Genomic DNA, 26,717 nt, shown 5'->3' on the forward strand with positions numbered 1-26,717 from the left:
ATTTATTTCCTGGGTTGGGCAGCCATTGTTGCTATATTAGAAAATTGAGAACTGTGGGTTAAGGAAAATGGGCACAGGCCATTGATTGTTGATTCTGATGTAATGTCTCGATTCCTTCCTTGAATTCGGAATTCAAGTGAGAATCAAGTGAGTGGAGGATAAATGTTGGGCATCATAAAGTTATTTTACGAGATGTCCAGATATCTTTTTCTTAAATCATTTTAAAAAGAGGCTGAAATTTCCAGTATCAAACATGGTTTAAGAGTTCAATTATCTTGGCATAGTTCATATGCTGTCTTAAGAAATAAACACATAATACCGAGTTTATAAAAGTGCCATTTCATGCAACCTTCCCTTTTTTCTGGAGGATTAAATGAATCAATTTTATTAAAAAACATGTATTATTTATTAAATGTAATTATTTACATCCTACCAAATGTCCACAAGCTTCCTTGTCTTGGCCCTTTTATATATTGTGATTTAATCGCTCTGTTCTGTGGTAGAACAGATTAAGTGCTTTTAAAATTAATTTTTGTGAAAAATTATAATTCTCCATGATAATTTACAAAATACTATAAGACACGACATTTCCTTCTAAAGAATGGCAATACATGTACAAAGATTCAAACTACCGGTATCTCAAAATCCAAGTATTACTTTTTGATTGGATGAAAATATTAACAAAAATGTGAATGATATAGTAAAAAATGAAGCAATCTGTATTTGCAAGTAGATAACACAGAAAACATAGGTCTGGGATTGGCAAATTTTTCAGGTGGCAGGTACCATTAAGCAATTTTACATAATGACACAAATCACAAGAAAAATAGAATTAAAACCATCAAATTTTCACAAGTTCCTCCAACCTCATGACATGTTGGCAATCTCACTATGAAATCTGTGGAGATTTCAACATTTGCACCTAAGATCTTGTGATATTTCAATATTATCAGCTGAAATCTTACAAGGTTTTGAAGATCATTATACTCTCTAGTGAATTAGCAACCTCGCTGAAATTTTAGCTTTTACATTAAGTTTTAGTTTTGCATTAAAAATGTGGTTGCTTGGATATTCTCTAGAGATGTTACAAGCTGAGTGCTGTTGCCAGTTGTCATTAGGTTTTGAATCCAGTTATAGTAAAGTTAAGGAGAATCAGGGACTTGGCACTATCCATTTATAACTGCTTGATCCAACAGACTTCAATTTTTTAAAAAAGCCAGGTAGAAACAGATCTGGTGAAAATTCAGTATACTAATTTGATAAGGCAAAATATAATGCCATGCCAGGCTATTTCTGTACTATCATATCTTCCAGGTAATTGTAAAGATAAATGTAAAATAGTTAACTCCTAAATAAGCTAGAGTCAGTATAGCAGGTATAAACTACAGAATTGTAAAAATCAAAAGTAATTTGTCCACCAATTCTACCTACTACACAAGATAGGAAGTAGATTCAGAGCACCTTACCTAAAATTTTCTAACAAGAATAAGAAAGGAGATCAACTTAGGAAGAAACATTATTATTACCACTTTTATTAAATGTATTTGCCACCCATCTCGCAATTTGAGGCATCCTAATGTTATTTGTATATGTTATGCTCTTAAAATTATTTAAGTCTCAGGAAGTTTTCACATTATTTACTGATGAATACACTTGATTGTTACATGGTCTCTTATAAATGAGGAGATTGATTTTACTAATTATCCATTATGAAGCAATGAAACAACAGGCTGTGCTGGACAAGTTTGAGCATTAAATTCTAGCATAAGAACAGAATATATTAGGCTCCATTAATTTCCCCTTTAGCTAAAACTGGGTAGAGACACTTCTATGTCTATCCAGCTATCTTTATGTAATAAGCATTGTGCAACTGAGCGTTTGAATGATGCAATTATAGCATGTCAGTTCCTCTGAAAAGGTTACTTTTACATAAGGTGATTCCTTCTTGGCCATAGTGAACTATGCCATATTTCACCTATATTCTTAATATACTAATTTGCACTTTAGTAAAAATTTTAAAAGAGCACTTTAAATTGCTTTGAGATTGTGAAGCAAGTCACACAGAGGAAACAAAGTCAGTTCTCTTTAAAAACATGTAGATGGAAACATGTTTACAAGCCATTTTTAATCATGTGCCATGTATGTTTGTTTTTCAATCTCATTTGATTATCCAGAGATACCCAGCATCCCTGCTGCCATAGAAATATGTGGGGCAAGGCAGGGGCGGGGGAAAGAACCATCAGTCAACTTCTCGGCACATGGATTTTTACTGTGGAAAAAAATCTATGTTCTGCTATCACATTTTCATTGCATGCTACGTGTGTCTGCGTAAAATGAGTGCCACTGTTTTGTATATACGGAAATGGATAATTTTGTTCAAAATTCACGCTGGGGAAAAAAAATGTAAGACAGCAAAGCTAGAAGTTACTCCAATACCACAATCTGAATCATTGTGAGTGCCAACCTCAAAAAAATGTGGTTAGTTCTAGACAGCTAGATGAGAAACAGATCATGTGGGTGCCAGCTTCCATCCTACTAGATATAATCACATTTTTAATTACAGACTTCTGCTCACAAAGTTAGGAGCCATGTTTCTAGCAAGCTAACATTCTCTTTTTTCTGTTTTTTCCCCACATTAACATTTTTCCTTTAAACAAGAGTGCCCTGCACTTCACCAAGCTACCCAGGACAAATGTGTTCATTTTTCTCCCCTCACATACTGTTACCACCTAGTTGTGGAACTCTACCAAGAGATTTCATGTCAACGAAAGCATGCTTAGTGTTTCAATAGCCTTCTGCTTATATGTTTGAAGATTCGAAACGGAATGGGGAGGTGGCCAAGGCGGCGCTGGCAAATGAAGACTGTCCCCACATAGACCAGGCTATGTCGCCTGAGGAAGGTCTGCCATATACCCGTTCTGGCACTCGGGAGAGATATGGACCTTGCTTCCTCTTATCAACCGGGGAATATCCCTGCCCGCCTGATGGAGGAATAAGAAAGGGTATGTAGATAAGGTCCGCTAATCACATAGATAGTAAGATAGTTTAAGATTATGATTTATTGGAGAGTATTAAGTTTGTTTGAGAATATTGGTTTCTTGCACTAAAAGTAACAGTCAGACATCTTGATCCATTCATCAGACAAGAAATGGGCATGGCTGAAATTTGCACTGGTGTACCTTTTGAGGATAATTCCATCTGATAAGGATGTCCGACATATTCTTTCATTGTGCATTATGACCTTAATGGTCATATGACTCCACTTCAGATTTCTTCCATTATTTTTGGTATTATGGCACTGCTGGGCCAGCCTGGTGCCAACTGTTTCATCACCACCGATATTTTCAGACCTGTAGTTTTGCTGCTAGTTCCTTCTTTAACTCTTCTTTCCTGTAAGGCAGGGGTGAGCAACTGTGGCCCTTTTACAACCTGTGGACTTCAACACCCAGAATTCCTGAGACAGCCAAGCTCTCAGAATTCCTGAGACAGCCAAGCCAAGCTGTCTCAGGAATTCTGGGAGTTGAAGTCCACAGTTGCCCACCTCTGCTGTAAGGTTTGTAGAGGCAAGAAGGAAGGTCCACTATGGCAAATGCAGGTGTTTGTTTTTTTTTGTTTGTTTGTTTTTTGCAGTGGGAAAGTGATCATTAAAACATCTCTTTGCCATTTCTCCTGGCAGAAGCTCAAGTCCCTAATGGGCTTCAGGATCCTAGTTTGGAAACCACCAAGTTTAGAAAAGCTCCCTCATCAAGCAGGCTAGTCATCAAGGGATAGTATCTCTTCCTGCTTGTTCCTGAAACACATGAAAATATTATATTGTTGAAGTTAGTAATTAGTAGCTAATTGGACAAGGCAGGCATATTCTATTATTTGCCCACCTCCGTATTTTATGACATCTAAGTGAAAATTCCTAGATAAATTAAAAAGGCATAAATGCTTTATAGTTCAGAAAAATAGCTACCATCAAAATTCTACCGCCATTTTATGCTCCTTTGTTCAGTTGTATTAATTGATGTTGAATTTTTGTTTTTTACTGCAGTTTATTACTGAGCTCCCTGAATATTTCTTACAATATTGCCTGCACATATGAAAGGAAAATAAACAAATGGTGGCATATTTAATCTAAATCCAGGAGAATTAAAATAGCAATTTCTTAAGGTCACACCTATGATAACTTTAACAAGTGCATATTTGGGGGGGGGGAACCTACATTTTCCTCAATTAAATCAGCATAGGCAAAGGCTCTGTTGTGGCCATGGTGCTTCAGATGAGCAGTTCCCTCATATTGAACAGAATACTTAATGTGCTATATTCAGTTTAGTAAATGCAGACTTATATTTTGGATGATTGTCACAAAAGCCTTGTGGATTGTAACTGCAGAGTATAATAATATTACTACAGACTCTGCAAAAACTGGAGTGTGGCCCAAATCAGTTCTTTACCAAACCTGTAGGATGCATTGCATGTTGACAGAAAAAAAAAGGGAGGGGTGGCTATAGAGCAGGGGTGTCAAACTCGCGGCCCATAGGCTGGATGCATCATGCGCTGGCCATACCTGGTTTAGCAAAGGGGGGAAAGTCACGATACGTCACGTGATGACGCGAGTTTGACACCCCTGCTATAGAGTATACTTAATTGTAATTTCACCATTTACTAACGATAAGATATAGGAGGGTCATTTTACTTTCTTATGAAAGTTTTTGCTTAAGTTTACCTTTGTAGCAAAAGTGTTTTACACCTGATTCTATACTGGAGACACGTTGGTCATTTTTCATTCAGCTTGAGCCCTGGTTCTTGGTTCAGTGCTTTGTGAGTTTGCTTCTAAAAGGTTCCCCTTTTAGGATGACAAATGGATAATTCTCACAAAGCAACTGAAAGAATGAGGCTCCACCCAGTTGATTGAAAGTGTGGCCAGCTGGCCGAAGGAATGATAAATGTCAGCATATTGTTGGCTTGTGTTGGGGTGGGTGGGGGAATATTATCAAGGACGCCTTTAGTGTTTCTACAGATTTTCATTCCATAGATTGCATAACAATGCCTCTGATTTGCTGAGCTGTTTGGTGCATGACTAAAAAACTGGCAGAGGGAAGAGGAAACCGAATGCATGCAAAAATGCTGGTAAACAAATTGAGTAGTATCTCTATAGCAACAGAACTATAAATGCTTTTGATAGAGCATTGGGGTGGGGAGATAGAGACATCTTTAGTATCAGATAATACAATGTGAAATGCCAAAGGTTCAGTACAATCGCATACAACACAATGACTTGGTAGTGTGACAGTTTCTCTATGACAGATTGAGGGTTTGCATTTATTTAGAATAGAATAGAATAACAGAGTTGGAAGGGACCTTGGAGGTCTTCTAGCCCAACCCCCTGCTTAGGCAGGAAACCCTACACTTCATTTATTTCCAGCTCCTCTATATCATAGCAGGGGGAACATTGAAACATAGGAATATTTTTTCTTCCACCATTTCTAGCCAAGGCCATGTTGCAAGGGATACTACTCTTGGCATGTCAAAGCATGAAAGATGCTGCTGCAATCAGGCTGTACTTTACTGAGTTTGACCATTCTGTTGTTGATCCAATATTCTGTGATTTTACCTTTTTTTTTTTCCTTTTAAAAGAAGGTTTTGAGATGTTATAAGCCTTAACAGCTTAGTTTGCAGACATGGAAAAATGGTAGAAAGATCCTTCAAGCCTGGAATTCTTCGAACTTCGTGAGACATTCTTGGTCTCCCATTCCGTAGCATGGATCCGTAGCAAAGAATGGTCTTCTAGATTCTAGTATTCTAATCATAAAGCTAATAAAAAGAGGGAAAAGAAAAGCAATGATTTCTCATTAGCTTATGTGGTGTCACTTGTAAGCAGATCCTGATGTTTGAAAGTATCACGGCTTTTGGTAGCATCTCATGGGGTTGATGTTACTACTGGGGATAGTAACACTTATCTCGGCCAGATCCTTCATCATGTAGAGCTAAATTGACACTATTAGTTGCTTTGGCGGGCCATAACACTGCATGTTATTGATACATAAGATGCTAAGCTGGAGGCACCACATAGTTTCTTGTGGTGGTGCACCCCATCCTGGTATGTGCTTTTCTCAGCTACCGGTAGATCCACTGGCTTTTTGGAAGTGGGTTAGATTGTCATATAGTCCAATGCTGAAACTTGCCAATGACTAAAGATTTTTGCTTTTCTCAGGATATTGTTGAGCCATAGGAACCTTACAAGAGTGTGAGCAAAATACAAGCAGTAGGACAAAACTTTGCATGGTGTCTCTTCTATGTTGAAAGCAATAAGATACACTTTAGAGAGGTCTCTAGCTGGCTGGCTGACTGCATGGGGAAAAAAAAATATTGATGGAGAAGAAAATTGGCTGCCTCTGCATGTAGCTCTTTCTCCTTTCTCCTCCTTGCTATAAAACACCCAGCTTGGTTTGAAAAGCACAGGAGAGAAGCTCAAGTATTGATTATATTCTTTACATGCAGATCTTTGCAAAGAAAGTCCTGTCATTGCTAAATATATGCCAACAGAGGCAGTCAAAGTGACTTGACATGGAGAAAACGAGATGGACAATGATGGCTTATAAACGTCTGGGTGGAACTGTGCAGGCATAGAAGACCTCTTCTTTGGACAAATGTAATCTCCCTCCATGCAAGTTTGCAGGATGATATATGTGGTTTCAAAAAGGGAGACATGCAGGATTTCTCTATGGCCAGAATGTAACAAATGGCAGATTTTTTTCGTTGTTGTTGTTTCATAGCATGAATTGCATGAAAAAAAAAAGAAAACCCCTGAGATTGTACAAGTTAACTTACTTTACTATTAAAGGGGTGTTTTGGGGGAAGGGTGGGGAGATAAAGTAATATATTTTCCTTCAAAGCTCTTTACTTTTACATATGTTGTAGTAGCAAACTGTAAAAGATATTCTAAAGCCGTACATTCCTTTGCAATGGATTGTTTATTTGTATACATGATCACAAGGGTGGATGGTTTAAAAAGTGCAATTGGCAGTCACATTGACCATGCCTTCATAAATTCATCACGCAGAACATGAAACTCAAGAACTTTTCATCCAACTAGACTTGTGTAAAATGTACAAACAATCTTCTTTTCTTGTCTGTTTTTGTTGGCATGCTTGTGAAATCTGGGACCAGTTTTTGATCCTGATGGAAACAGCTGGTCTAAACTAATTTTCCAGCTCTGTACTTTATTGGTGTATAGATCCAGTGTGAAGACCCTTTATGACAAATTGTTTATATTAAGTGATCAGTAAAGAATTCAACCAAAAAAGAAACCAACATTGTTTTTTTTAAAAGCAACCACAGCAACACCTGGGGATTTACAATATACAAATCAGGAACCTACTTCGATATAAACTTATCTCAGAGTTTTAAGAAACAACAAAATGGCATTGTATGCAATTTAGAATTCTGAATAGAATGCATGCACAATGTTATGCAAAATAATTCTAGCATGAAATAAATTTTGTATAATGGTTTCAATGCCTGCTGTATAGTGTAAATCAGAATTCCTTCCTGAAATGTTCAGAACGTCCCAAAGAAATGCTTTTGAAATTGTAAATAAATGCCATGCAAAGATTCCCAATGGAACAATCAAAGAGAAAAATGCTTTGCTTGTAAGATGGTAAACTGGTGAGTGCCTAAGGAAGTCACCTCCCAAATCCTTGATACAACTCATGTCTTCAGTCTTCACAACACTAATAAATATTTCCATAATTGAATAGATAAAATCTAGAGATTGGTAGATTTCACTCTATTCCTTTTTTCTCAATTAATAATAAAAGTTTGGCTTTTTAGTTGATAATGTGAATTCAGTTTTTCTTACTACTGTGGTTCTCTTAACAATTGATAGCACTTAGAAAGATGTAGAATTAGATACCTTTTAATCATACTAAATGATGTTTTAATTACCTAACATTAAAGGTAGTGTAGAGGTTTGAATCATATCATTTTATTTCAGATTGAAAGAAAACATTTAGAATTTTTGTCATAAATTTGCTTGTAGTTAAAACAATGAAACAAAGGAATAAGTTTCATCACATCATAAGACCTAACTACTTCCTAGGAAGAAGGTAAGGCTATTGATGATGATGATGATGATGATGATGATAAAGCTTAGGAATGAAGTATTTCATAGAATAAACATAAAAGGAAAAACACAAGACAGTAGCAATAAGAGTTACATAAATATGGAAGCTTTACTTTTCTTCATCCCACTTCCAAAATTCTTTCCATTCCTTAAAACAAAAACGGCAGGAAAAAATTCCAAAAGAATATATCTTTCTTATACTTGAATGTTTAAGTCAGTATATTTAATAAGAAAAATGAGGCATCTAATGTAATAATTACTATATGCAACCCACATTTCTAAATAGTCTTTTAATTATCTATAAAACATGTATTCATATATAGGAATGCATATGTACATTCTTCAGAATATTGTATAAACTGATAAGAGCATGGATATTGCAGTATCAGGATTTAAGCTATTTATTTACATTGCTATCATAAAAACTCACATGTGCCTTTGTTTTTGTGTTTGTTTCACAATTATCAGTATACAGTATATCAGACCACGTGAGAATCTGTATAAACCTTCAGTTTCCAGAACAATAATTATTCTGTGATGTAAGTCTAAAAGGGAATTGCTTGAATATATGATCACATCACATGAACCAATGCAATACTTTGAGCACATGTCCAGCAAGTAACTGAACCAATTAGTTTTTTCACTAAATGGACACAAAGATGTTAAATAAACATAAAATCTTATGGAAATAATCATAATCTGACATCAGTTTAAAATGTGACATAAATGCCAAATTGGACATCTGTTGTCCTTTTTTTTTTCACATACTGGAAATCTCTTGAATATCTGCCTTTTAACACCCATTTACAACTAGTTATTATAGCCTCATTATTTTTCAAAGAACATGACTTTCATGGCAAGAAATTCCACTGCTAAAATGTGCTTGGGCTGGTTGTTTAATAAAGTCCCATTTGAAAGCTAAACTTTAAAGGAAGTAATCTTGTGCTACCTAGGACAGCGAGTAGGAAGAAAAACACAAAGCAGCAGCAATAAGAATTACAAGGATATACAAGAAGCGTTATCTTTCCTCATCCAACTGTTGTGGCCCGCCGGCAGCCAGCGGAGCTTGCAGCAGAGTCGGACAGTGAGGAGGTTGGGGAGGAACTTGGGCCAGTCCTGGGGGCTGGGGAAAACTCGGACGAGGGCTCTGTGTCGGAGGCAGAGAGGGAGTTACACAGCAGCAAGGCAGAGGAACAGCTGGAGCCCATTCCCAGTGTGCGCATGCGCAGAGCTGACAGAAGACAAGAGCAACTCAGAAAGCAGGGTCGACTTGGGAGTAAAGCCACACTTTGGAGGTGATTGGCCCCTCCCATAAGAACTAAAACAGGAGCGAACGGGGAGGGGGCTTTTGCAGGAATCAATTCGTTCGTTCCGTGACTCTGAGAGACTCTGTGCCGGGTTTTGCCTTGTACTGCGATTGGAAAAAGTTACGTGGCAGTTTGCCAAACGAGATAAGGTGTGTTGAGAAATATTCCTTTGCAAAACTCTTTGGACTAACCTTGCTGACTGTGAATGAATGTAATTCACAGTCGTGTGAATAAAAGAAGCTTTGCCGGGACCAATTCCTGCCTCCTGCGTGTTAAGGGAGCCTAGGCCAAAACACCAACTTCCAAAATTCTTTCCAGGAAAAATTCCAAAAGAACATATCTTTCTTATCCTTGATTGTTTAGATTAGTTTAATCTCCTTGAGGAGTAGCAGAGGCTGTTTCCAGAGGCAACCTGTGGAGCTGCAGAGCTCTAAAGCTTTCTTATTCTTCATGCATGCCGTCAAAAGGGTCTCCAAAATTACACCAGCCCTGAGACAGGGACAGAGCATGTTATCTGCAATCGATGGGATGGAGAAACAGTTAAGTTTGAGCATAGAGAGCTTGTGAATTCCTTGGTATCTTTTTAAACCCCCTTTGTTGTTGGAGGTGGCAAAAGATTCCAGTGCTGGTGTTGATGTTTATGGTTGCACATTTTTCAATCTCTCTGGATCTCACATGGGAAAAAGACTCACCGGGAAATTTCCCCCCTGCTCTATTTCCTTGGGATTCAATGAAAGTGAAAGGTGGAAAACTGCTGAAGACATGATTGTACATGGAAAGATAGCATCTTTCATAGGACCCCTGGCTCCCTGGCTCCCTGGCAACCGAGTACGTACTAGAAAACCATACTACATCAATGGCATTTGGCTGAAACTTTCATTGGAAAGTAATTTCCAAAATAATTCCCAACTAAATTCTTTTTCAACAAATGTGGTGATACCAGAGATGTTTTATCACATATTTCTAGTTTTGACAGATGTGCCAAACTATAATTTTATACCCATTTAAAAGGAACTACTCTTATTTAGCATTAGTAAGATTGCTTTTTTTTCCCCCACCAGAGAGTGGTTTACTGCATAGTCATAGATATTCTATATTTCATTTTCTTATTAATACTATAAAAGTATTTTATTTTGGGAAGCATATGAATCCTGTGTGGGTTTTGTCCAACGCAGTCAGAGAACTTTGATTTTTTTATATATATAATAATGTTTGCTGAAGTTTAAAAATACAATGATAAAAAACTAATAACAATTCAGAAAAAATACATAAAAAGCAAAAAGCAAAAAGTGCAGAGGGAGAAAAGGAGGGATGAAAAGAAAGAAAAATATGAAATGGATAGATAGACAGACAGACAGATACTGTAGTTAGGAGAGAGAGAGAGATGATAGACAGATAGATGTATATTCATATATAAGATTTATTTACAGTTATGACATAAATTAAGGAAAGAAGTGTTTTTGTAGTATTACAGAAAATACTAAATTACTGGGTAAAGTAAATGAAAGAAATATTTTGTTTAAATCTAAATGTGTATATATCTTTATTTCTGGTAGCTGTTAATGGACTTTGTTGATTAGTATTCAGTTGTGAATTTTTATGATTTGCTAATAGATAAAAGATGAGATACAATTTCAGTAATATCATCTTCTCTAACATTTCAGCCTACATTTACTGGTCTTAATGAAGGGAATGGTCATATATATGACTATATATATGTGACTTCTCCCTTCATCAAGACCAGTAAAATCTCTTCATTTTCTTTAAGAGATTTTAGACTGAAATGTTAGAGAATTTGATGTTACTGAAATTGTATCTCATCTTTTATCTATTAGTAAATCATAAAACCTCACAATTCAATCTTAATCAAGAAAAGTCCATTAATAGGTACCAGAAATAAATATAAATACATATTTAAAGTAAATCAATTTCATATTCCTTTCATTTACTTTAGCCAGTAACTTAGAATTTTCTGTAATAATACAAAAAATGACTTCTTTCCATATCTTATCTCGTAACTATAAATAAATCTTTAAAGCTTTATCATTCGAAATTCATTTTAAAAATTCATTAAAAGGTACCCGAGAAAACATATTGAAATTTAATCCCATCAAATAATGTCCTATAAATTAATTTCTCATCATCTATTCATCTCCTTTCGGAAACTCCTTCACAAGTTCAACACTTTCCTTCCATTTTAATACCATAGCTCTTCACTTTTTTAAAAAATAAAAACAAAAAATAATTTCTTCTTTCCATATCTTATCCATAAACAAATCTTTAAAGCCTCACCACTGGGTGCCAATTTGCTTCCAGGTTCAAAGTGTTGGTTATTCCTTTTAAAGCCCTACATGGCATGGAGCTAAATTACATGTGGAACCATATTTGCCCCATCACATCAGCCCCTTCTACCCCCTCAAGCAGACCCTATCAGTTGAAGAATTCAAACCAGCACATCTGTGAAGACAGCCTTCTCAGCCCTTGCCCCTGCCCTTCAAATATTCTCCCCTTACAGACAAGGCTGGCCCTGTTTCCTGCACTTTCTAAAATATCTAAAGTCTTGCCTCGGCCATCTTGCTTGGGGCTCACACAAAAGCACGCAGCAGTGCGGTTGGCTAGTGCCCTGAAGACAACTTTTAATGTAAAATTTTAACTATCCTTATTTCTTTTTAAATTTTATATTCAGTTTTTATGTTTTTAAGATTTTATTTGTACACTGCTCAGTCTTTCACATACTCTATGAGGGAGACGGGTAGTTTCTAAATGACACAGGCAGGCAAGCAGGCAGTTCTGACCCAGCCTTAGCAGAAACAAGAAACAGACTCCTTGTCACAAAAAAACCCCTCTTTATTTATCTCCTGTGAATGAATGGCATTCACACACCAGAAAGTCCAGGCAGTAGTCCTTCAAAGAGTTAACTGAAGTAACAGACCTTATCAGTTCCTTGCAATAATTGCCAAGCCGTGAGCTCCCAGCCGCAAAGCTGCAAATTAAGTTCTGGCAATCAGTTTCTGAGGCACGAAACACGATGAGCCAAATCTTCAGAAATCCGAACTGTTGTCTCCTACGATCACCACTCCCCTTTCCTTCTACTTATTCTGCAGCCAGGAAGGGGCCATTCAGTGTCCACGTGCATGTTGCTTCCTGAGTCGCCTCCTTGTCCTCAATTGTTCTCCTCTCCTAACAGCGCTGCGCATACCCGCATCTGGAACAGGCCCCAGCTGTTCTTCCTCCCCACTTATCTCAGCCTCCAAAGGTAGCTGCCTCTCTGGTGGCTGGGAAATGTCGGACGGCCCTGGCTCTATCTCTGCATCCAACGCAGAGCATCCATCAGAGCCTTCCCCAGACTCCAGAACTGGCCCAAGTTCCTCCCCAACATCCTCATCATCTGAGTCACAACAGAGCCACAACAGAGACAGACAGGCAGACATTAGATGATTAGATGGATGGATGGATGGATGGATGGGTAGATAGATGGCTGACTGGACAGACAGACAGATAGACGATATATAATAGATGGTAGATGATAGATAGAGAGGCAGACAGAGAGACAGACATAGAGATTATATATAATAGATGGTAGATGATAGAGAGGCAGACAGACAGACAGACAGACAGACAGACAGACAGACAGACAGAGAGGTAGTCCTCAATTTACAGCCACAATTGCGCCCAAAATTTCTGTTGCTAAGTGACAGAATTAAGTGAATTTTGCCCCATTTTACAATCTTTCTTGCCACAGTTGTTAAGTGAATCACTGCAGTTGTTAAGTTAGTAAAACGGTTTTTAAGTGAATCTGGCTTCCCCATTGATTTTGCTTGTCAGAAGGTCACAAAAGGTGATCATATGATTATATGACCATGGGGATGCTGCAATGGTCATAAGTGTGAAAAACGGTCATAAGTCACTTTTTTCAGTGCCATTGTAACTTTGAACGGTCACTAGATGAATGGTTGTAAGCGAAGTACCACCTAGAAATAAAAATAAAATTCAGTGCCCTATCCTGCTCACATACACACACACCACGGGTGTTAGAAATCCTTGAGGCTTCCAAGCCCCGAATAGTCTTCCCCAGAAATTCCTCACACACACACCAGCGCCATCCCAAGGATTCAGTAGGCTATTCAAGGAAAACCCCATACCAGTCCACAGGGCAAAAGCAAATCTGCAAGACAAAGGCAAGTCCACAAGGCAAAGGCAAGTCTAGAGTTCAAGAAGCACGAGCCAAAATTTTGAGGTACAGAATCAAAATCTGGCAGTCAAGGAAAAAATCACTACGGCTGAAGAACGCACAGCAAGGAAATGGACATGTTGCTTCCAGCGTCATTTCAACTCCACGCGCTGAGGTAAATAGCCACTCCCTGGTGTAGTTCATCAAGAGGGGCAAGGATGCCGACTCACAAATAGCCTGGCTGAACTTTGTTGTGCCTGCCTCAGATTGGGAGTGGTAGGCAGATTTTCCTCATCTCCTGAAGGCTTTGGACTTCCCAGCTGCAGCTGGACCTCTCCTGTCCATTGCTCAGCTGACCACTCCTCCTGTCACTCCTCCTGCGACTGCTCTGTTGTGCTTGGTCTTGCAACTCATGGTAGCCTCCGGCAACCTCCAGATGGTCCTCCATGCCCGCTCCTGATGTCCCTGGACCTGGCTCTTCCTTATCTGAACTATCATCTGGAGAACTATCATCTCCATATATATATATATATATATTAACCTTGATCAAATAAGTCAACTGTATAAATCTTTTTATTTTTTAAAAAAGTCTTGATGTTTATTCCTTTTAAGTAGTGTCCCAGAAACTGATTTCTTTTCATCCTCTACCTTTTCTCAGGAATACCCCCATAGATATAATACATCTCTTCCCTAAGTCCAACGTAAGGAGATTGTCCATGTCACTCTTTTGAATTTTTTCTGATAATTGACACCTCCCAAAACTGCTGAAAAGATGGTTGTTCTTCCCGACTTCCCCTATCCATTTTACCACTTTACCCAGTTCTAAGGCAAATCTTTCCTTTATTTGGCTCTTTTTCATAAAATTGTATCTCTAGTCATTCAACCCTTCCCCGACCTTTTTCAGTCTGCAATTTTCAATAAAGCAGGAGAAGCAGTCTTTCTCTCCATAGTAATAACAGTATGGCAACTAAGCTGTGCACCCTTTGAAAATAAGAATCTTTGAACCTCACAGGAGGATAGGACTTCCCTGTTACTCATTAAAGCAGCCTGGTTTTTTTTCCCCCCAGGCTTCTAGATGGGACTGAAAATAATGTCACTTCTTAAAGATATATTTGAATGACTGCTAATCATTGCTAATTCCAAGGCTGACTGGACCTCAGGATCTTATTTGAAGTTCTCTAGTTGCCCCTAATCTACGGTATTCTTTTTTTTTTTGGCCCCACTGGCAGGATATAACATCTGGCCAAGCAGTTTATCTGCCTGAAAAGAACTGGCTTTTCTGCATTTCTTTACTGCCATCTAGTGATTTTTTTTTTCTGCAGACCAGATCTGATAGCCCTAAATAGTAATCATGCTTTCCAGCTTTGTACCTGGGAAACTCCCAATTGTGGACCTCCATGTCTGGTAATATAGAAGGAAGTTATTTTATTTATTGCATCTTAGGGCTGAAATTTATGAATTCTATTTTTTTTTTACCTAAATTAGAAATAAATGGAGGGTGGGAAGAGCAATAAATTCTATTTCTGTAGTCAACCATACGATTAAACTGCTTAGATGCCATATTGGTCGCTTAGATGCAAATAGCCACATTTCTGTAGTCATCCAGAAATGTTGTAATATTTAAATTGGATGTATCTAAAAGTTGGCAATAGATTGTGTTTAACTTTTTTGCTTCATGTTCTTTTTATTGTTTGCCTGGAATAAATAAAAATAGGCAAAAATTATTTTAGTGCTAAAAGTCAGGCATGAGAATGTTTCAATGTAATCATTGAATTGAATGAAAATCAATGTCATGCATACAGTACAAATGTTAGGCAATAAAAATACAGATGAAATCCATGTTAAAATGCATTTAAATTAACATTGCCATCATATCACTTAACATTTTAATCAAAACTTAATTCTGCTGGTTAAACAGATTCTAGACCTGAGATATAATAGGGCAAAAAATGTGTTAATCAGCTCCTTCCCCAATTTCTGTTGAATTTCATCACCCATCATGAGATCTAAAGACCCCTCTCCCCCACAATAATTCATTTTGGGTAAGATTCATAATTTCCAACATTACAGCAGAAGGGGAAAGAGGTGCCTCACTTGACTTCCAGTGTGTCATTCTTTGATTAACTTCAGGACAGGCTCCAAAATCAATCATCAAATAGTTCTATAGTGAGGGGATTTGGAGGGCAGACGGAGAGCAATCAGGAGGAGACCTCTTTCAGCCTTCACAATCATGATAGGTTGCAGGAGGAAAGAAATTTCCTAAGGGGAGTAAAATCTAAGCTACCAAGTTTCTACTGCTCAACACCAGCCTCTTGATATGCTGGAATGTCACAGCAACCTTCTGTTGTGGCCCACCGGTGGCCAGCAGAGCTTGCAGCAGAGTCGGACAATGAGGAGGTTGGGGAGGAACTTGGGTTAGGCCTGGGGGCTGGGGAAAGCTCAGATGAGGGCTCTGTGTCAGAGGCAGAGAGGGAGATAGACAGCAGCGAGGCAGAGGAACAGCTGGAGCCTGTTCCCAGTGTGTGCATGCGCAGAGCTGCCAGAAGACAAGAACAGTTAAGAAACCAGGGTCGACTCAGGAGTAAGGCCACACCTTGGAAATAATTGGCCCCTCCCATAGGAAATAAAAGAGGACAAACAGGGAGTGGGCTTTTGCAGGAAACAATTCGTTCATTCTGTGACTCTGAGAGACTCTGTGCCAAGTTTTGCCTTGTACTGCAGTTGGAAACAATTCATGTGGCAGCATGCCAAACAAGATAAGGTGTGTTAAGAAATATTCCTTTGCAAAACTGTTTGGACAAACCTTGCTGACTGTGAATGAACGTAATTCACAGTCGTGTAAATAAAAGAGGTTTTGCCGGGACCAATTCCTGCCTTCTGCTTGTTAAGGGAGCCTAGGTCAGAACACCTTCTACAGACTTTTCAGAAAAGGGCTCCTAACAACTCTTCTCTCTTTAAAGGAAAAAAAAGGTGTATTTAAGTAGAGTAAAACCTACTAAGATTTAATTCCACTTTAATGTCACAAGGCAAAAGTATCTCAACATCCACTTCTGTGGAATTGGGTAGCATTGCTATAACACTGCTAATAAAACTAACAAAACTGTTGTGGTATTTTAAAGATTAACAAGGTTGTTTTTGTTTTTGATTCTGCAATGGGCCACAGGCCATTGCAGGTAGATTCCTTCTACCTTTCGCAGGCCAAAGACAATATTTGGCTATTGTCTGTTTTGTTTTGGCAAAGATATTTGATTTGTGATGGAAGCAGCAGCTGAAAAATTAAGGGAAATCAAAGCAAAAGATATCCCCATCTAGACACCCCGTACAACAAATGGGTTCAATGACAGAATGTCATGTCCTCCAATACATTTTTGCCTAAATATCTGCCAGAGTCTCTCATTAGAGTGCATGCCTATTTTAACTGAGGCTAGAAAATATTTCCTGAAAGCTACATAAAAGCCTTTATTGTAAGGCTACATTAACAGAATATTGCAAATCTCGAGGTACAAAGGTACAAACTTCCTGCCACTTTTACCTGCTTGACCCTTTAAAGCAGGTTTTTCCCGAGTTTCTTTATCTGTCCATTAAGCCACTAGGAGTTTCTGCCTCTCTTGTGTAATTGTTTCCTAGGTAATTGTTTTGTGGTGTAATTGTTTCTCTTCCCCTTCATTTTCCAAGTCATCTACATACATTTCATTACATACAAATGCAATTTGCCTTATGTAAATAGACACCATGAATGAGAAAATAAGACTTTGTAGCTCTTATTCTTAGCATCAGCACTGGACAAATCATCGGGCTTCCCTTTACTATTTATTAGGAACAACTGCATTGATGTTTGCTAAATATTGGTTATGCTGCATTACAGGTAGTCCTCAACTTATGATCCATTGCTTAGTGATGGTTCAAAGTTATGACAGACCTCTCCTGGTGTACTCATGAACTGGTTCCTAAGTTAAAACATCTGCCACACACACGCCAGAGTCACATTACTGCACATTGGGGCATTCAACAACTGGTCCATATTCACAGGACCTCATTTTATGATGTTTTTGCCAAAAACTGGCATTTACAAGCAAACAGTGAGTTATCCATTTATGACCTTTTTTTTGCAAAGCAGTTGTTAAGCGAACAACTGCTTTGCAAAAAAAAGGTCATAAATGGATAACTCACTTTATGACTGTCACAACTTACAACTGTAATGGGCAGGTACTATTACAGTCATAAGGAGAACATCAACAGAACCACTGTATATCCTTGTTTATCTGAAGGACTGAGAATTCATATGCTAGAATGTTCTGATGTTTCTTTTAGTGATGGAACTTATTGTAAATGATCAATCCCATGTTTTTTATTATTAGAAGTTTGTTCTAGGGATATACAATCCAATAAAAACTTGTCTAGCAAACAGATGAAATAACATGCATTGTAGGAACATAACCCTTTACAACAGGGATGGGGAACTATGGCCATTTTATGACCTGTGGACTTCAACTCCCAGAATTCCTGAGCCAGCATGGCTCAGAAATTCTGGGAGTTGAAGTCCACAAGTCATAAAGGGGCCATAGTTGCCCACCTCTGCTTTACATGAACAATCCTAATTTAGCTGCATTTAATAATGTTCCATTTTTGTCACACAAAATAATAATTTACCAGCAACTTTCAGAGGGCTATTTGGGTTGCATACATAGATTCAGAAGGGCACATAAAAATGTGGGGTTTCTAGTTCTGTCCAAGGGTACCTGGTAGGCCTTTGCTTTGACCAACAGGCTCGGAATATAATTAACATCAAAAACAGTGAGGAAAAGATTGTTCTATCCATCTATCTCATATCAAAAGGCCAACCCCCTCAAAAAATAAATGAAAGTAAAAAAAAAAAAAATTACATGATAAAAATAAAATATATACATGATCAAAAATAATTAAATATTCTGCAATGCATCTTGATGCCCCTTACACAGATTAAACAACTAATCAGATAATTTTACTGTTAATAATATGCAAATAAAGGAGGAGGGTAAAGGGAAGAAATTCTATTTATTTTATTATGCAAAAAAGATTAATGAATGCAAACAATAGATACACAGCACAGAATTAACAATAGTGTAAATCACTATTGGTGTACACCTTAAATGAACTCAAGTTTAGGAGGAAAACTAAAAAGGAAGAACAAAGGAAGAGGAGCAAAAGGGACACAAAATGCAGCTGTGAAAGAAAATTCAATTCATAATCTTTCCCTGTAGCCAAGGATATACAGATAGAACAAGCAAATGCCTAATCAAGAGCTTGAGATAAAAAGTTTAATAGCCTGAATACAAGCAAGCCTAATAGCAGAACATGATTTTTTTTTTAAAAAAAAAATCCTTCTGCAAAAGGATGTCAGCAAAAACATGAAGAGGTAAAATAGTTTATAGCATGCTCAACATTATGAAATGATTTCTGAGTGCTGATGATGATTAAAAACAAAACAAAGACAGCTGGAAGGACACCTCATGAATACTGTACTTTTTTTCTTTCAAGCAATCTTCCTCATCAGATTGAACATCTTTCTGCGCTATTGAATTTTTATGGTGCAATCTGAGGGAAAGCATAATAGAAGACTTTTTTGTCACCCCATTTAATCTCATTGAGTTAGAAGGAGCTAATTAGTTCATTCCCTTGCTTAATGCAGGATCTACTAGAGGTAGATGTAGAGGTGTCAAACTTGTGACAACACGTCGTCACAAAAGTGTCGCAACTTTTCCCTCCTTCGCTAAAATGGGTGGGTGTGGCCAGCATGTGACTCATCTGGCCCGTGGACCACGAGTTTGACACTCCTGTACTAGAACATCTCTGATACATGACCATATAGGCCTCTGTGTTAACCAGGTCAATAACAATAGTAATACTGCTTAGACTTATATATCATTTTATATTGCTTTATAGTCCTCTCTAAATGATTTACAGTCAGCCTATTGCCCCAAACAATCTGGGTCCTCATTTTACCAATCTCAGAAGGATGGAAGGCTGAGTCAATCTTGAGCCCATCAGGATTGAACTCCTGGTAGTGAGCATTGACTTAGCCTGCAATACTGTATTCTACCAAATATATTTGTGTACATACATTACGATTTATGTTGACTAGGGTATGTACTGTATAAAAGGAGCAGTCACCGCAATAATTTCTGGTAACATGCCTACAGGTAAAGTAACAGAGATCACAAATAGCTAAACAGATCTTGCTAATCCGTCTTAATTGGCTTTCCAAATAAATTGGTTGTAAACAGATGGAACAGATTAGGCTTACAGAGTATCAGACTATTAACATAAAATCCTGGATTGGTAGAGTACTGCTATCACTGATTCAGTTGATGTGGCACAGAACTCCAAAAATTCTGCATTTTATACATATGACAAACTCCAGTCGAGGAAAATAAAACTTTTTTTTAATTAACTAGCTTATTTGTGAAGACTGCTATTATATTTATGCCCCTTCTACGACCTAATATATACATATAAAGGCTATGATTCAATTCCAAAAAACTGCGTTAGAAGGCACAGGAGAGCAAATGTAGCAACTCTTTAAAGCAGCCATATTTTCCCCTATCTCTCACAGGGTATCCATCAAATCCTGAGAAAAGACATGAAAGTTTCAAAGAGGTATAGGCAGGTATTATGTTCACAGACCTGCATATGATTGAAACTGAATCAAAAGGGCTGCACAATTCTAATAAATATATTCAGGAGTTTGATTTGTAAAATATAGGAGATGGGCATTCAATCCAGGAATGCCCAAAGAATAAAGGAAAAGTAAAGCTGCCACTTAGATATTGAACTAATTCAAAGGCCTTTCAAAATACCATCTGGATTCGTGACCCAGCAAAACACCCAGTCAATGGACAGTAAAATGTAGAGTAGTAACAAGGAACCATGAGTTTGGCAACATATTCTACTATATACTTGATTGCTTATGTGTGTATATGCATGTGTGTAAGAGATATAAAAAAATAAATGAAAAAGTGAGACAAAGAAGAAGAAAGATATCTAAAGAAGCAACTTCCAATCTTCTTTGCAGCAGATAACAGAACATATACAACAGAATAATAGAATTGGAAGGGACCTTGGAAGTCTTCTAATCCAACCCCCTGCTCAAAGCAAGAGACCCTACACCATTTCAGACATGTGGCTATTCAATATCTTCTTAAAAACCTCCAGTGATTGAGCACCCACAACCTCTGAAGGCAAGCCATTGCTAGCATAATGATTCACCATTTCCAGCCTCTGAAATTATATATTTTGGATCCCGTCTTCCTGTAAACAACGCTTTTTAATCAGTAAATCCCCCAAAACCACACACTTTTGTCCATTTGCAGCAAAAAGTCCATAAAGGGTTTCCATTCTTTTATTTAAAAAATATTGTTGTACCTTCTTTAATTAGACAAGTCAATTTAGCCATTTCAGTCAGTTCTACACTCCTCACATTCCACTCCACCATTGTGGGTATCTCTTCTAATAAATTTACAGGAACCTACAGTCTACTGGTCCCTATATTTGTTTAAAACTTTTATAGTCCAAGCTTTTAATGTGCTTTTTGCTGCAAGTTAATTTCTGGAGAAAAAAATCTGGTTTTTTTTTCCTGTTAAACACAGATGGTCCAGTTAAACTGCTATTCCAGAGAATTCTTTAGTTTTTAAATAGCTACCATCCGAAGTGCTTAAGAAAGTGGGACTTGGTATCCATTAAAGGCTCCATTGAGGCTGCAAGTCAGATCTTCCTTGGCTCCAAGCACTTCACTCATGAGGTGCCTGTAGAATCCTTTTGGGTGCTGCAGGTTTCCGCATAAGGAACTACTATCCAGAGCACCCATGGGCAATCTTTTTAGCTTTTCATTGTCTGGAAAAGTTGTGTAGGAACAGCCTCACTGGCAGGCATAATTCCATCCTCAGCATCCCTACCCTTTCAGAGAAGCATCAATCCATAATTTTTCTCACCTGGAAGTCTCTATATCTGATTGCATTTGCATTGATGAAACAGTATAGTCCAATTATAAATCTCTGATATTGAGACTAATGCTCCAGTATATATACTTGGATAAAAACTGGACAGGTAGTCTTTCACTTAATTATCATAATTGGGACCGGTAACTCTGTTGCTAATCAACACAGTCTTTAAGCAAGCCATCAGATGATTGTGACTTATAATTTTATTGTTGGCTTCTTCATTGACCTTGCTTGTTGGAAGCTGGCTATGAGGTGTACAATTGGAGATCCCATAACCGCAGGCTGCTGTAAACATTGCAAGTGCAGGGACTGGTTGTAAAATTATTTTTTCAACACCATTATAATTTTTAAGAATCATTAAACATGGCAGTCATTAAGCAAGGACTACCTGAGGTAATCATGTGCTTGATATCAATAAATGTAGGAAAGAGACTGGCAGAACCAGGGGGAGGAGTTAAACTAGGCATCAGTTTAGAATGATTTTGTAACCACAAGCGAACTAAGTCCAATCCACCCTTGTCTGCCATTAATACTTATCTAGTTCTGTCCAGGTGCTAACTCTTAATATCAGGAGACTCCTGTGTATAGGCTGTAGTAATAAATCAGTTCATTAGAAGCTTTACATGTAAATCTGGTTTTTCATGCTTGACAATAAATAAAGCACATTCTGTTTCATTTCATCACACCAAAATGTTTTCATACTTTGCTCCCCTCAAACAAAAGCAATTTTTTTTAAAAAAAAACTTCCTCTTTCTTTTAAATACGAACACGGCAAAATGACTATGTCAGTATATAACATGGATAATCTTGCCATGGCTAGTATGACTGAATTGCTTTGACATTAACTGCATTTTATTAACCAAAGACAAACCTCCAGGTGAATTTAAAATTGTGCAGAGGGTGTTATGTCTAAGCTTGTTAAAGAGCAAAATGCTAAGGAGTGTCCGGCTCCACATCCAATTAAAAGCAGCTCTGAAGAACTAAGAGGTTCCACAGGCTGAGGAAGACAAACATTTTCTTCTGTTTCGTTGCCACACATGCCATGCTCGTTCCATCCCCAGGAAAAACACTGGTTACCTAAGTAAAATGAAAAGAAAAAAAAAAATAATCAGCATATTAAAGCAGCCAGTGAAAAATCGTAACAGCCAAATTCCTAGTGAATCATACTTAGCAAAGCTCACTAACCTTGTCGTCCTAAAAAAAAATGAAGACAAAGAAGGTATACAGATAGTCCTTGACTTACAACCATTCATTTAGTGACCATTCGAGGTTATATCAGCACTGAAAAAAGTAACTTGTGACTGTTTTTCACACTTATGACCACTGCAACATCCCCATGATCACACGATCAAAATTCAAATGCTTGGCAACTGATTCATATTTATGACAGTGGCACTGTCCTGGGATCACGTGATCACCTTTTGTGCCCTTCTGACCAGTAACGTCAATGAGAAAGCCAGATTCATTTAACAACTGTGTTAACAACAACTGTCGTGATTCACTCAACAACTGTCACAAGAAAGATCATAAAATGGGGCAAAACTCACTTAACCACTGTCTCGCTTAGCCACAAAAATTTTGGGCTCAATTGTGGTCATAAATTGAGAACTACCTATGATAATTTACAGATCTTCACAGGGATTAAAAATTCCGATGCAGGGACTGCAATTGAAATGATTATTACATTGTGGATCATTCGTAATTGTTCAGTTAAAAAGAGAATAATGTGTAGTGGGAACTTTTTAATTGCAATCCAATTTTGCTCATATAACATTTCACAATTTTCCATGATATCTTCACTATCCTTTGTCTGATCAAGAACCAAGATTGATTCTTAGTGGTATTTAGAGATAGAAATTCCATATGAAATTCTCATACACTTAAAATAATCTGATGCCAAAGGGAACTCTTGGTCTGAAAAGAAGCAATTTGCTTGTGGGAGAATTATTTCAGCTACTCTAATGCTCTTTTTGGCACTTACCATCGAAGAAAAATACTTACAAATGAAATGATTATTTTTTTAAAAAAACTTTCATTAAAGTATCTACATGACATTTAGTATTAAATAGATTTCTCCAGAGAAGAAAATTCAGCTGAACAATAAAAACCAAACAAATTTCTAACAGCATCTTGGGGAGTACTTCAACCACCAGGGAGGCAATATCTTTTCTAATTGCAAGAAGCAGCTTTGTTTACATCAGCTGTCTTTGTGAAAAAGGAGATCTTCATAGCAGTATTTCTTAACCATATCAACTTTAAGATGTGTGGACTTCACTTTCCAAAATTCCCCAGGCAACATGTAGGCTAAGGAATTCTGGGAATTGGAGTCCACACATCTTAAAGTTGAGAAACTTTGTTTTGTAGAGTTTATGAGAAGCTCCATTCTGAAAGAGCAGACTGCAATTTCCCAGTATTTTATAAAAGTTTTGTTGAATTTTGACAGTGAAAATCTCAAGTCACATGTGGCAATAAAAAAAAAAATCTCTAATGAGGTTTCAGGACATATACTTTTGGCCAAGCTCATTCATTGTCAGTCTTGCCAAAAACGTCAATATATAAAATCTAAGGAAAAAAAATAATATAAGACACTCGTGGAAAGAATCCCCTTGATTCGTATTTTATTTTCTAGAATTGTTATGGCTCTAGCTGTTTTTTTCCATAGTCAGTAGAAGAAATCAATATATGCTTGTGATTTCAGACTCTAGTACTAAATGCCCAGAGGCAAATTCCTTGTGCACAGTCACAACAAAAAAGATATTGCTGATGAATTGCTCAAGTGTACAATAGTGAGGAAGTCCCTGGTGAAATTCTCATGGATCAAACCCCAATCCATCCAGTTGGTTAAAGCATTTGTACATCCACTTGGATTCGGGTCTTTAAAACTGAATGGGACGAAACCAAAAGCATTCTTGTTGTGAAGGATGGACCAGTGAAATTCCAGATCCAAAGACCTAGCTGACTATATTGTCACACAAAGGAGGAAATGACATAACCTCAGTGACATGGCATAGGAGGATTTTAAACCTGTGGAAGGCCCCAAGGAATGTCATTATATTAAAGCCACAATGAAATCTCTACAAGTGTTGCTTTTGTTGATATTCAGGAATGTAAACTGCGAACTACAGTAAGTGGTAAGAGCTATTTACCCTAATCCAGAGAATGGGATCTTTTAACTACATGAAGTGAGTAATGGAAGTTTTATCGTTAGGGTGTAGGGTGTAGGGTATGAATTCAATACAATGACATACAACCAACTAATAGTTTGATTAGAAAAAAAAATGAAAGTTCTTAATAAAAGACTTACACATTGTTATTTGATCTTTCAACCAAGCACCAAGCTACTCCCTTTCCAGTCTTCATATGAAACTGACCCAGAGACAGCTATCTGTACACTGTGTATCACTGACACCTGTGAATGTCCCCGCCCTTTTCATAAAAGAGGAGGGTCCAATGTGCCACCATAGCTTCTTCACCCATTCTTACCCAAACAGAATAGTTTGTTTAAACTTTGCTGATACAGAGATTACAGTAGGAGTTAGTTTTGTCTCTCAAGCTCTCATAGGGGGTAGAGTATACCAGTAAAAGATGCCATGCTGACATTAGAGGTGGGATGAAACCCAACTAGGGAAGAGAAGAAAGCTGGAAATGGAAATAATGGCTGGTGGCCCAAAAGAGCCTTGATAGTACAGTGGTCTAAGCACCGTGTTATTAACACAGCTGCCTGCAATTACTACTGGTTCGAATCTCTCCAAGGCTCAAGGTTGACTCAGCCTTCCATCCTTTCTAAGGTAGGTGAAATGAGGACCCAGTTTGTGGGGGCAATGAGCTGACTTTGTATAAATATACAAAAGTATGAAGGCTATTGCTTAACGCATTGTAAGCCGCCCTGAGTCTCCAGAGAAGGGCGGCATATAAATCAAATTAAAAAAAAAAAAAGCTGAAATGATTGGGTTGCTGGTTTTAATAAAACCCAATAAGGCATGGTAAATCTGGACTGGACTAGTTCTTAGGCAGCTAAAAAGAATGCTGAAAAGAATTGTTTGGACATGATCTGAAGAAGCATGCTGAAGAGGAAGAGATGCTATGCAGAAGGTTTTTGGTGGATTTGAAGATGACAGAAGAGAAGATGATCAAGGGTTTACCTATCATGGGGAAAATAAGCCACGAGATAACAAGTTGCTAATCTGATTGGTGGAGGATGCTACCAATATAACTTTAAGCCCTTTCCTAACTCTAGTTTGAAATACTTTAGTATTTACTACTATATAGAAGGATGTATATGTGCAAGGTGCATACATATCTTAAGTTCATAATATAACCTATATGATTTGTGTTTAAAATGGCTCTGAGCTGGAGTTCAGAGGGGAAAATACTCATTTAATACAATTGCAAGAGACTGTCAGTTGGGAGGATAGAATTGTTCACAAAGAATGCAAAACAATTAGTGAAACTGTGTGACTGTTAAATAAAGTTTGGCTGAAATTGCTTTCTACCATCTTTTAAGTGAATAATAAAGGGGAAAACCACTGGAAAACGGTGCCTCTTTCAATCAGGTCCCTTCAACCCATGTGCCAATCCCATGGCACATTGCCTGTAGAAAGAGCACTCGCACAAATGAAACCCAGTTTTAATTAAACCACTTTATCTGGTGTTATTAAACTTTTTGTCCAATTTTCTGTTGTGATAAGTTATGTAATTGTGATTGATGAATGCTGTTAGCTGATGAAACTGATCAGTTGATTGATTATTTTATTTTATATTTTATTAGACTATTTATTTGTTAGACTAAAATGCCACTTCCTTACACTTTATCCTTGGCCCTCAACAATTAACTTCAGTGCATTCAGGAAAGAGGCTCTTCATTCCTTCATTCCTTAGGAACACCGGTTTTTTTCCTTTGAGACAACCATGACCTGGATGACTGAGAATCTCCACAGAGATTCTGGAAATGGCCATTTGAATAAGCTACAGTTAGTCCCCAATTTATGGCCAGAATTGGGACCAGAAGTTCCAACGTTAAATAAAGCAGCTATTAAATGAAATATGCCCAATTTTACAACTTCTTTTTTGCCATGGTTGTTAAGCAAATCATTGCTGTTAAGTCAACCATGCTCTCTTTTAGCAATTCTGGTTTCCCCCATTGATTTTGCTTG

The 26,717-nt window shown here is 37.5% G+C and overlaps 2 protein-coding genes across 5 annotated transcripts in view; one reads left to right on the top strand and one right to left on the bottom strand.

The window, feature by feature from the left end:
• The window catches only part of KCNC1 (potassium voltage-gated channel subfamily C member 1), a 188,431-nt gene that overhangs the window by 143,917 nt on the left and 17,797 nt on the right, over positions 1-26,717 (top strand). Inside the window, exons 3-4 of one of the 2 annotated variants that reach the window (XM_034416950.3) lie at positions 2,814-3,002; positions 6,487-7,825. The exons of the other annotated variant lie outside the window; for it this stretch is intronic. Of the exons in view, the coding sequence (XP_034272841.1) occupies positions 2,814-3,002; positions 6,487-6,551 (254 nt within the window). The 3' untranslated portion in view covers positions 6,552-7,825. Of the gene's footprint in view, positions 1-2,813; positions 3,003-6,486; positions 7,826-26,717 lie in introns of those variants that run through there. 2 annotated transcript variants of the gene reach the window in all.
• The window catches only part of SERGEF (secretion regulating guanine nucleotide exchange factor), a 100,047-nt gene continuing 80,270 nt past the window's right edge, over positions 6,941-26,717 (bottom strand). The window contains exons 11-12 of one of the 3 annotated variants that reach the window (XM_034416954.3): positions 22,436-22,641; positions 6,941-15,283 (exon numbers count right to left, since the gene is read on the bottom strand). In XM_034416954.3, coding sequence (XP_034272845.2) covers positions 22,448-22,641 — 194 coding nt within the window. In that variant the 3' untranslated portion in view covers positions 6,941-15,283; positions 22,436-22,447. Of the gene's footprint in view, positions 15,284-18,612; positions 22,642-26,717 lie in introns of those variants that run through there. The other 2 variants (XM_034416953.3, XR_004591297.3) reach the window with 2 other exon arrangements.

The sequence above is a fragment of the Pantherophis guttatus genome, chromosome 1 (genome assembly GCF_059756535.1).
Source record: "Pantherophis guttatus breed Tessera chromosome 1, ASM5975653v1, whole genome shotgun sequence".
NCBI lineage: Eukaryota > Metazoa > Chordata > Lepidosauria > Squamata > Colubridae > Pantherophis > Pantherophis guttatus.